The 11,232-nt window shown below is 43.7% G+C and overlaps 1 protein-coding gene across 3 annotated transcripts; it reads right to left on the reverse strand.

Annotated features, from left to right (window-relative positions):
• Positions 1–142: 142 nt before the first annotated feature.
• clspn (claspin) lies at positions 143–10,528 on the reverse strand. 3 transcript variants are annotated; one of them, XM_086015390.1, is made up of 24 exons: positions 10,258–10,528; positions 9,480–9,600; positions 8,816–9,192; positions 8,518–8,667; positions 7,699–7,761; positions 7,524–7,596; positions 7,338–7,440; positions 6,640–7,196; positions 6,356–6,544; positions 6,115–6,269; positions 5,836–6,014; positions 5,046–5,095; positions 4,732–4,928; positions 4,084–4,616; positions 3,945–3,974; positions 3,756–3,828; positions 3,545–3,675; positions 3,252–3,413; positions 2,741–2,862; positions 2,514–2,644; positions 2,202–2,322; positions 1,692–1,756; positions 1,302–1,463; positions 143–460 (listed from the first exon to the last, which is right to left on the reverse strand). In XM_086015390.1, the coding sequence occupies exons 1-24, from the start codon at positions 10,282–10,284 to the stop codon at positions 335–337; spliced, it is 3,897 nt and encodes a 1,298-aa protein (XP_085871516.1). In that variant the 5' UTR covers positions 10,285–10,528; the 3' UTR covers positions 143–334. The 3 variants fall into 3 exon arrangements, with proteins under 3 accessions (XP_085871516.1, XP_085871515.1, XP_085871517.1); XM_086015389.1 differs by having other exon boundaries at positions 4,732–4,931; XM_086015391.1 differs by lacking the exon at positions 10,258–10,528 and adding an exon at positions 9,851–9,892 and having other exon boundaries at positions 4,732–4,931.
• Positions 10,529–11,232: the final 704 nt, after the last annotated feature.

An 11,232-nucleotide genomic window follows, 5' to 3' on the forward strand; every position in this document is an offset into this window, starting at 1 on the left:
TATGTGCCCTGGTGACCAATCGGGGATGTTTTCACTTTTTAGTTTAAAACTACGAGATGATCAAGGCAGACAGCAACTCCAGAAATGTCTTAAAATATAATTTTATTTACATGTAAAATACATTATACAAAACCCAACAATTTAGACTTAAAAAGAAAAAAAATATCCCTATATACACGCAAGGAAAAAAATGAAATCAATCATACAATTAGTTGGTTATCACATGAACACAACTGGAATTTAAAAATTCATACACGAGTTGTACTCATGTTGTAGAAAACAAAACAAGTGGCCTCATAAACATTGTTAATACTCATCAGACTATGTTCCCAATTCAGTGGTCTAAGAAGCTAAAAATGCTTCTCTGGGGGCCCTTAGCGTGTCCGGCAGATGTGTCCTGCCTGCAGACCCTCTTGGCTGCCGGGTTCATTGCTGAAATGTTCCCCCTCCTCTTCGTCGTCTGTCGATCAAAACACAAACCTTCAATTTGGAGAAAAAAAATCTAACCTTTAACAGGAAAAATGTGCACGTTCACGTTGTGGCCGTCTGCTTTTCCAGAATGTGGGCTTTGGCATCACCTAGTGGCGAAATGTCAGAATGCCTGAGTGTAAAACTCAAAATTATTTTATCGTTTTTGTTGGGAGAAAAAGTAAAAGTACGTCACTTTCCAATTTTGACATTAGGATTTCTAATTCAATTAACATGAATCAACCAATCATTTAATTAAAATGTTAAATAAAGAAAATGCACGAGAAAATGGCTAAATGAATGCAACAAAATGATTTGAATTTTGTTCACTTTAATAATATAGCTCAAGCTTGTTAATTCATGAGCATATTAGTTTAATTTAATTTGACTAAAATTAAACAGTAAAACATACCGTACATGAATAATTTATTATTTTACTAATATTTTATTATTACCGGTATTTGCTGACGATTAATTAGCAAAGTGTGAAATGAGACAAATGAAGAAAAAAATCAATTGCAACAAAAAACTACTCATAATGATGTACAGTAAATGGGTTTGATGTACTGAAGAGCTACTAAATTTGTGTAGTATGAAAGTCACGTGACACTCCAAAAAAAACAAGTCACCACATTTAAGATGTGATTTTGTGCATCGTATTGATTGAACGGTGTCTTATAAATAACTCTCTTCACTTGGTTGAATTTCCACGGTACTGATGGACACTCGGGGCTGTTTGGCTCAAAACAAGTCTCCAGCTGCCCTTTGTCTGGGCCACCATGTGAAACAAAAGGACATGACACATTTGGTTGAGCGCCCATTTGTCTACTCACATGATTCTGAGAAGCTTCCTTGGGTGAGCCGTCCTTCTCTGGTGACAATGTTTGAAAGAGGAATCCGCGGCCGTTTCTGGGTGCCAGTGGGTTTCCTTCGGCTATGGACGCCAGTTTCTGAAGGACAGACTGCGGCTGACTCAGCAGGGAACCTCTTTTAACCTTCACGGACACACAATACACTCTTATTATCTGACAGTGAACACAAACAATATAATGCAACTAGAAGCGCATATGGGCAGCATGGTGAAGTAGTGGCGAGCACATTTGGAACCACCTCTAAAAGTATGAAGCAGTGCAGATGTAAACTTCACGTCGGGCAGGCAAAGAGAAAATAAAATGGAGCCGAATAGATAAATATGTATTTTCTCTCTATTTACATTGACATACCTGTGAAGGTCGCAGGAAGGGATTGAGGGTTGTTGTCGTTTGTGACGGCGGCGCAACAGGAAGCTCTGCATTGTAAATCCGAAATATATTAGCAAAGTCTTCATGAAAATACCCTATTTTGTATTTTAAGACAATAGATTCAACAGCCGTGACTTTCAGGTTTCAAGTATATTAATTTTACCCTTGACATGGGGAAAACAAAAACAAAAACAAAACACCATTCATATGTTCCAGTCCACCACATTGTTTGGGTTGAATGTTTCTAAAACAGAAAAACAGCACTGCCTTCTAAAAAATAAAAACAAAGACATTTTAAAGAAATAACTTTGTTTTTTTAAAGTGTCATTAAGTCATAAGACATACACAATGTAGTGTTTATTTGTTGAAGGGTGACTTTAAAGGGCGCGGTCTAGTAAGTGAATTTTGGTTTAAAAAGCGGCAGCTCGTAACTTGTAATTGGAAGTTTGTAAGCCAAGGGGACACTGTTATGAGGTTTGGCAACAAACTAACCTTTCTTCTGCAGAGTCTTAGCACTCAGCTTCTTGGCTAACTTCAGGAACTGACTATCTTCCTCACCGATCTCCTCATCCTCCTCTTCCAAATCGGTCACTTTCTTGGCTTTCTGATGGGACTGAAGAAAAATGTGGGGAAATGGAGGAGGAAAACAAACACAAAGTTTGTTTTGCATATAAATATTTACTTTAATTCTGACTCTACTATTGCATTAGCGTAGGCTAATGACAGACTGGCGTGTTCTGACAAATTTGGGTCACGTCACCCTCGTCAACAGGGCGCCACCTGTTACCGTATTTTTCAGCCTACCTGTTCTCTGAGCCACTGTTCCCTCTCCAGTCTCTCCTTCCTCCTCTGGATCTCAGTCTGATCTACGTCATCATCATCCTCATGCTCGTTCTCACCCTCGGCTCCGGGAATGTCCGCGTTGAAGCCGTCATCTGCAAGGGACGACCCATCCGATCGTGATGAAAATTGGAATTCTTGCAAATTCCCTCTGACATTTATTTTCAAGAATAATCCCTCCTGGAACAAACCTGTATTTTTCCAACGGAAGCGGCGAGCTCTTCCGGGGCCATCGGAATGTAAATCGCCATCGGCGAGGTAGCGTTCCTGGTACAGCCTCAAGCGTCGCTTGTCATCATCCATTATCTGCTTCCTGTAAGGACAGGTGGACTTTAAAGCAACAATTTGTACTGATTTTACCTGACAATTGCAGCTTTCAAATGTTGGTTGAAAGGAGAGTAGTAAGGACAAGAGGCCTCTTTTTAATTTTTTTTATTTTTATATAAAAACGTTTTAATAAATTATATGTAATAAAAATAACTGTGAGCACCCATACATGGTATATTACTAGTTTGCCAGCTAAAAATACCAAAAAAATTATAAAAAGAAAAGCTTAATCTGATTGTTTTTTCTTTTGTTCAAAATAAAAAAAAAATAATTGAATTATTTCTATTCACCACAATGGTTTACGATTACACATCAAAACTGTAGGGGGCGCTAAATGTTTGCTTGACACAGATACAGTTGGTGCATTTTACTCACATGTGGATCTTGTTGACCTGGTCGTGCAGCTCTTCATCCGAGGGAAGCTCCTCCAGAAGCTCCTCTTCCTCATACTCGCTCCCTCCGTCGTCGTCTTCATCGCCACTGCCCTCGTCGCTGCCAGACAGTTCAGCTTCCGAGTCCACGTAGTCGGTCAGGCGCCTACAAGGGGAGGAGGAGTGCGGGTAAACGTCGGGAAGCCCAAAAGATGCTATGTAAATATCATTTTGTGAAACAATCATACTGTGAGTGGAGTGACATTTTTAACAACCTCAGCTTGATTCGTCACTTACATTTTCTTCTTTTTCTTCTTAACCAGATTGGCTGCAAACACTCCATTCAACTCCTCCTCTTCTACCTCATTATTCTCTTCTTCATCTTCATCAGCATCTGTCTCCTCATCCTCATCCCCTTCTTCATCTTCCTGTAATTTTTTTCTGTTATTTGAACGGAATCCCAAACAATTTTCACTCTCTTTTCGGATAAACATGCTGTGCTACCTACCACATCCGACAGAAGCCGAAAGTCACAATCCTCTTCTTCCACCTCCTCTTCCTCATCCTGTGGTGTCTTTTTACTGCTTGACCGAAGTCACCAGAAAAATCCCATGTCAATACATTTTTGAACAATTTTCTCAATGCTCAACAGATTGTCCACTGTAAAATCAATCAAGGAAAGAAATAATGACATTACCTGTCTTGTGCTGGGGAGCCCATTTGGGAAGTACCTGAAAGCACCACAAAACAGTAAACTTATATGTGCTCGGTGCAACATATTGCTAAAAAGATAATGATGCAAGGGGAGGAATATTTTCATATGATATAAAAAGAAGGTACCTGAGCTCGGAAATTTGCCAGAACAAAGTCCAAGTAGTTGATCCATGCTGTTTTCAATGTCTTCATCCTCTTCTTGCTGCTTGTTCTTCCCAGTTTGTGACTTCTCTCCCGCCTGTGTTGTTGGAAACGCTCCCGAGCACAATCCGAGAAGTTCCTCCGCTTGCGTTTCACCTCCGACTGGCGTCGCGCCGCCGCTCTGCGCCGTCCCGAAAACACCCGAGCACATTCCTAAAAGCTCCCCCATGTTGGCGTCCATTGCGTTTTCGTCCAGGCTGCCCAGGATCAACTTTCTCTTGTGGGAGGGGACGACGCCGGGTCGCGGACCCACGTTCAGGAAGCCGTCCGCGTCGAGTAACTGGGAGTGGGCATCGTCCTCGAGAGAGAAGCGACCTTGAGAGTCTCCGCCCAGACCGATGGGTCCGGCTACTACGCCAGTGGGCTCAGAGTCCACTGGGGAAGGAGGGGCGTATAAATCTTGGGAGTCCTCAACTGGTAGGCACAGCGAAGGCTCGGACAGTTTACCAGAACTCTGTTCGAAAGACAAAAAAAAAAAAAAGTGTGAATATTGATGCAATCCATATCACGATGTTGGAATTTGATGCAAAACACCCGTTTCGATCTCCTGCAGACATTCTGCGTCTCACCTTGGAAGCGGAGCTGAGCATGCTGGGCCTGAAGAGGCACGGAGAAGGCGAACGGAACACCGAGCTGGAGTTGGAGCTGTTAGCGCCTCTCCCTCCGCGCTGATGGCTGACTGGTTGGTAGGAAGTGATCATTGATCCGCCCAGCTCAAAACTGCTGTTGTGGCTGATGTCCTTCATTAGAGACAGCGAGTCATCCTCTTCTGGAGACAACGGCGTGAACACTCGAGTTAAACCTCAGTCATTGAGGGTATTAAAATAAATAAATAAATAAAAATGTTGCATTAGTAATACGTTTTGAAATTGGATACGCTTACCCAGTTTACTAGCGCCGTATTGTCCAGTGCCAGATCTCCTTCCACCATCACTTAAAGGGGAAACAAAGCATTTGAAGGTGGACACCGTGACCAGTAAATACACAGCCGATCCTTTCAGTGAGTGTCAATAATGAGGGGGTGCGACCTCAGATTCCCCCCCCCCCCCCACAATCAAATTCCATGCATTTTGATTAATTTAAAAGGGAAAGTCAACGCAAAAACTTTGACAATAATCTGTTCTATGTGCCTCCGCTAGTCTAAACACGGCATTCTGATTAATATAACATTCATCGTAAATGAGATCAGCAGCAAAATCCATCTGTTTTTATCCATCTCAGGGGGCGGCCATTTTGTCACTTTCTGTCGACTGAAAATGACATCACAACTACTCAGGTAACGACCATTCACGGCTCACCCGTTTTCTGATGTTGAACCACGATTGGTTGTTACCTGAGCGACTGTGAAATGGACACAAACGGGTAGATTTTACAGCTTGAACTCATATTTCACAAACGTAAAATTAATATAAGAATGCTGTGTTGAGACTACTGGGGCTACATAGAACATAATCTTGTAAAGACTTTTTGGGTTGACTTCCGCTTTTAAAGAGGCTCAAACATCAAGACACTGGTAACCGAACGTGCCTTCCACATAACATTCAAACACTTCTAAGTCATAAGCAAATGAAAAACAGGAAATTGTATTCTTAAACCGTTGCACAAATGATTTAGCAATGAGGAAACGACATGTCGGGATCCTATGATGAATCACAAATTGAAAACCAACTTACCCGGTGCGAGAGCAGGAGTTGCCAGGGAACAGTATGAGTGTTCCGTCGGTGTTTATCATGTCTGGAGTTACTGATGGACAATTCAGCGCCACGGGAGAAAGACTTCGTAAACTCTGGACCACGCTGCCATCCTCTTCCTCCTCTTCGCCATCATCGCCTCCCAGTAAGTCATCTAAAGCCTGTGATACATAAACGCACAAGGGGGGTAAATATCAGAGGGGGGGGGGGGGGGGGGGGAAATTAATGCATCGTAGCCAAGGTAACAAGAAAAAGCCAGACCTCTTCATCCTCATCTGTCATTTCGGCCTCCTCCTCCTCCTCTCCACATTCTTCGTTATCGAGGCGATTCAGCTCGGCCTTGCGCTCCCGCTCCTCCAGTCTCCGCTGCGCCATGGCCAGCTGCAGTCGCTGCTTCAGGGTCAATAATTTCTCTCCTGTAAAAACAGGCCACTATTTGTCAAAAACTCCAAAACCATTGAGACAGTGAAGCCCTCGCTGCTGTATACGTTTAGCTCCATACCAGGTTTGCTTGGCACTGCCTCCTCTTGTCCTTCTCTCAAAGTGACAGTGACAGACTCAGCACGCAACTCCTCCTTGCCAGACGGCGTGCTGCCTTTACGGACGATGTTGAGCTGCAGCGTATGCTCTCCCTGTGGCCGGACCGGAGCGTGGATGTGACGAAGGTATCGCTTCTTCAGAGCCTCAACACCTGGTTGGACGAATGTAGATGCGAAAGTAATGTAAGCGTCATGACGGCTGGCAGCTATGTCGGGTTATGTGAAGTTCTTCAAAAGCATGACTGACCTGGGTTGTGTTGTGCTGGTTCAAGGAGAACAAAAGCTCCTGCAGTGGCGCACAATTTAGCAACAGGCGGCGGGTCCAGCCCAAGTTCTTTTAGTCGGGCTAATTTGTCCATTTTGGGCTTGGTGGCCTGCGGTACGGACGGTTCGGCAGTTCCAGGATCCGCAACGGATGTCGCTTGAGGCTCTGTGGGTCCAGCTTCTGCTTGCTGGACGTTAGCCAGAACTTCAGTTTGTTTCATAACAGCCTCTTCTTCGGATATAGTTTTCACTAAAGTGTCTGCTGTAATCGACTCCTGCAAACTCTCGGAGAGATAAAGCATCATAGGGGCTTCCCGCTCGGATTCCAAGCACTCAGCAGCGGCCTCTCCTGTCTGACTCAGGCTCTCCTGCTGCGGCGACGATGTGGCGGCGGGCTCGGATAACGGTTTGAGTTGAGAGAATGTGTCGTGCAGAGCGGCAGCCGAGTCCTGCTCTGCGGGCGGCTGCTGGGCTTCACCGGTAGGGTCAACTGGAGGTAGTGGTGGTTTCTCCAACATTACTGCAGAATACTGTCTAGATCTAAAAAAAAAGATGATAATTATTTTTTCCCCAATTACTGCAGCAGCAAAATCTTAAAATGTAAACTCAAGCGGTCAGGGCGAGGTGGTAGCTGGCCATCAATAAGCTAACGTGACACATGCATTACAAGTTTGCATTTACTTCAACAGAGCCATGGCAGGTCCCTCGGGCCTGGCTCTCTTCTTAAAAAACTGGCTGATGGTCTTTGGCTCCGGGATGTGGTACGGCAAGCCAAGGTCTGACTCTACATTAAACAGAGACACATTTCAAAGATTGAAGTTGATTCATGACAAATACTGTGTGTAGAGTGCGTGTATATAAACTGACCTCTGACCAGTCTCTGAGACTCACTGTGGAGTTGCTTCATTGCCTCTTTACTTGCACGTGCAGCTTTTCTCTCCTAAGAGCACACACACACACACACACACACACACAAAAAAAAAAGTAAGTCACATTTTTGGTTTGTTGCGTTTATGATTTCCGAGTGATTAGCACTGCTTACTGCACGCTGGGGCTTTAGAACTTCATCTCCATCGCCTTCCTCTTCCTCATCAAGGAAAGGCTCCTGCATTCATATTTGATAATAATAACAGTAAGGCCTAAATAAGAATTCCTTTAAAGTCAACACACCAAAAATATTTGCAATAATATGTTCTATGCGCAGGCGGCACGGTGGTCGACTGGTTAGCACGTCCGCCTCACAGTTCAGAGGTCGAGGGTTCGATCCCGGCTCCGGCCTCCCTGTGTGGAGTTTGCATGTTCTCCCCGTGCCTGCGTGGGTTTTCTCCGGGCACTCCGGTTTCCTCCCACATTCCAAAAACATGCATGGTAAGTTGATTGGATACTCTAAATTGCCCCTAGGTGTGATTGTGAGTGCGGTTGTTTGTCTCTGTGTGCCCTGCGATTGGCTGGCAACCAGTTCAGGGTGTCCCCCGCCTACTGCCCAAAGACAGCTGGGATAGGCTCCAGCACGCCCGCGACCCTTGTGAGGAGAAGCGGTATGGATAATGAATGAATGAATGTTCTATGCGCCTTCATTAGTCTAAACATGGCCATCTCAGTGGGCGGCCATTTTGTCACTTCTGTCGGCTGCAAATGACATCACAGTTGCTCAGGGAACAAACCAATCACGGCTCAAGCAACTGTGATGTCATTTTCAGTCGACATCAAGTGGCAAAATGGCCGCCCCCGCTTAACTCAAATCACACAAACGCAATATTAATCAGAATTGAAAATGTTTCGACTAGTGGGCCTGCATTGAACATATTCTTGAAAGAAAATTTGGGGTTGACTTCCGCTTTAAACCTTGGCACTAATGTACCTTGTGCTTTTTCATCTTTTCTTTGACAGCTGCTCGAATTGAATCGAGTGACTCTTCTTCTTCCAGCTCGTCATCAATACCGGTGTCAAAAAGATCTGTGTCACCTAACAGGCAGCCGCTATCATTCAGAGGGCCGGGGAGATGCGTACCCTGGACAGAAAGGCTTGTCATTATCAGTGTGATGCAACAACTGAAGCAGTCTTTCCTTTCTGCACAGAATGTTGGGGAAGTTGTTTTATTTTTGTAAGCAGGATTACGTAAGTTTAAGGAAACCAGACGGAAAAGTAACTACACTCACTTCATTCAAGTCTGAGAATCGCTCTTTCTTCTTCAATTTTTCGACACTTTTACTATGTTTCTCCTTTTTGTCTCGGTGCCTCTGGCTCCTCTCCCTCTTTTTTGGATCTTTTGTTATTTTGGCACCCTTCTTTGTGTTCTGCTGCTGATCATCCACCTCTTGCTCCGCTTCGCTGTCTTCGTCATCTACGAGAGCAGAGATTCTTCTCCTGCTCTTTTCAACCTTTTGTTTCTCATCCGTTTCCATCTCCTCTCCACTGGCAGCAGCCATCGCTAATGCTTCCACCCCAGCCGCCTCCTCCTCTTCGCTGTCGCTGTCCCTGATGGCATTCCGGCGAGGCTTTCTGCCAATTTGAATGTCTTCTTCCTCATCAGAGTCTGTAAAAACAACAGGGAGAAAGTCTCAGTGCAAAAATACAATGCATTAGAAAGTGCAAATACTGGTAAGCATTGTTGAAATTATGCAAGCAACATTCACTCTTGATGAATAGTATTACACAATCTGGCTGTGATGCAGTGCATTATGAAAGCTTTAAACATCATCGGCCAATAAAGCAATCTACAAAAGTGTCTTACATGAGCCCTTCAAGGCCCTCATTCACATAAACGGATACCACTTTGTCCCATCTGGGGCTCATTCAAACTCTATTGTTGTGCAATGTCACCTGGCTGCTCGTCGCTATTGATTGTTGTCTCTGGCACAATATCCTCTGCTGCTGGAGAGCCCATTCCACTGTCTGAGTCGCTCTCAGTTACTGTGGGAGCCACAGCTGGGAGACCTTCAGCCTGGGTGGAACAACACATAACGATGAAAGAACATTTCTAAGTTATACTCGTTGTTGAGACTGCACAGCAAACACATACAGTAACAAATGAAATGTCCTGTACAGCTTAAGTGCCAAACCTATTTTTGGAACCAAATCAAGGGTGCATTACACCATCACATTTGCAAGTCTGCCTCATTTGGGTCATATCTGCCTCCTTAACAACAACTTAACTAGTAGCAAAAAGGTCAGCGTTTTCAGAAATACGTTACCAGCTACAGCTTGAAACATGCATGCATTATGGCATGCAAGCTGATTTGAGGACATGAGTGGCGCCTTGCAGCAAGGCAAACAATGAGCACATACGTTACTTGCGATGGCCTCGAATCATGAAGTTGAAAGAAAACTTGTCTGGTGTCCATTTCGATTTTGGGTTGGATATTATACAATACATCAGATAAACACGAAATTTGACCAAGATTGCTATAGAACACTGTTCAACCAACAACTACAGGAGAGCCCGATGCAATCTAGCTAGCAAGTCGCCTAGCTCGCTAACTAGCTAAAGCTAACAATAGCAAACAAATGTTGATCACACATATGAATTAAATGAAAAAAATACATCCTAGTTGATTACACAACAGGCGAAAATGTCGTCTGGTGAAAAGTATATCCGCACCTGTTGTTGGGAAAGGATCAGGCTCATCTCGTTGCCCGCTTGCTACTCGACGCTTGTCACAAAGAAACGAACGGAGAGAAATCGAAAGTCTCGTCAACCCGTGGCAGCCTCATAAGGCATCTAAAAAGTTCATGCCTGAACGACGGCGGCTAATTCAATCATGAAGGTACAATGCGATCGCCTTTAGCTCCGTTGCCTCTCGTCCTCCCGCCTGTTCTCAGAGGACAATTTTTTATCTTTCGCGCGCCGTGACAGCTGGACTACAGTTTTCGTCACAAGGGTGTCAATCAGTGACGTTATGCATTCCTATTGGTCATTAGGACACTTGTGTCCCGCCTACATTTAAACAAGCTAGTGCGTGCCTGATTTAGGTCTTGACACATTTTCGGCGAGCGGGGTCGAGGCGTGGATTCCTGTAGACATTATTATTATTCTCTGATTTGCATTATAAGGAGTAAAAGGACCAAAAACCCACCAAACTTTGCACACACGTTGTGCCCGGTGAAACATTTTATATTTTAAAGATGTCATATCATATGGTCTTTTACTCTTTTTTTCCCACTCGATACAATTTTAATTAAGTGGGACCCTTTAAAGTCTCAATAATACATAAAAAAAAAAATCAGTAATTGTAACGTTGTGCACTATACAATGACAGTAAAGATTCTAAATAAGTGTGCTTCAAATACAGCGGTGAAACTTTACCAGAACATTTTTATTTATTTATTGTTTTATTGTTTTAAGTCTTTATTTTCAACCAAAACATTTTTGCACTGGTTAGAGCGTACTTGGCTGAAAAAAATCATAGGGGATTCGTAAACGAAAAAGGGTTTTGCCTTTGAGCTGCTTAATTATGTTAATTATGATTCTAATTCTGACTGTAAAATGCATGAGAACTGAATTCAGTCCTTAAACTAATCTCAAGATCTTCACTTTATATTATGCACAAAAATCTAAATCGTCCTCAGAAACGAC

Source organism: Filicampus tigris, chromosome 18 (assembly GCF_054856515.1).
Source record: "Filicampus tigris isolate MCC_2025a chromosome 18, RoL_Ftig_1.0, whole genome shotgun sequence".
Classification (NCBI taxonomy): domain Eukaryota; kingdom Metazoa; phylum Chordata; class Actinopteri; order Syngnathiformes; family Syngnathidae; genus Filicampus; species Filicampus tigris.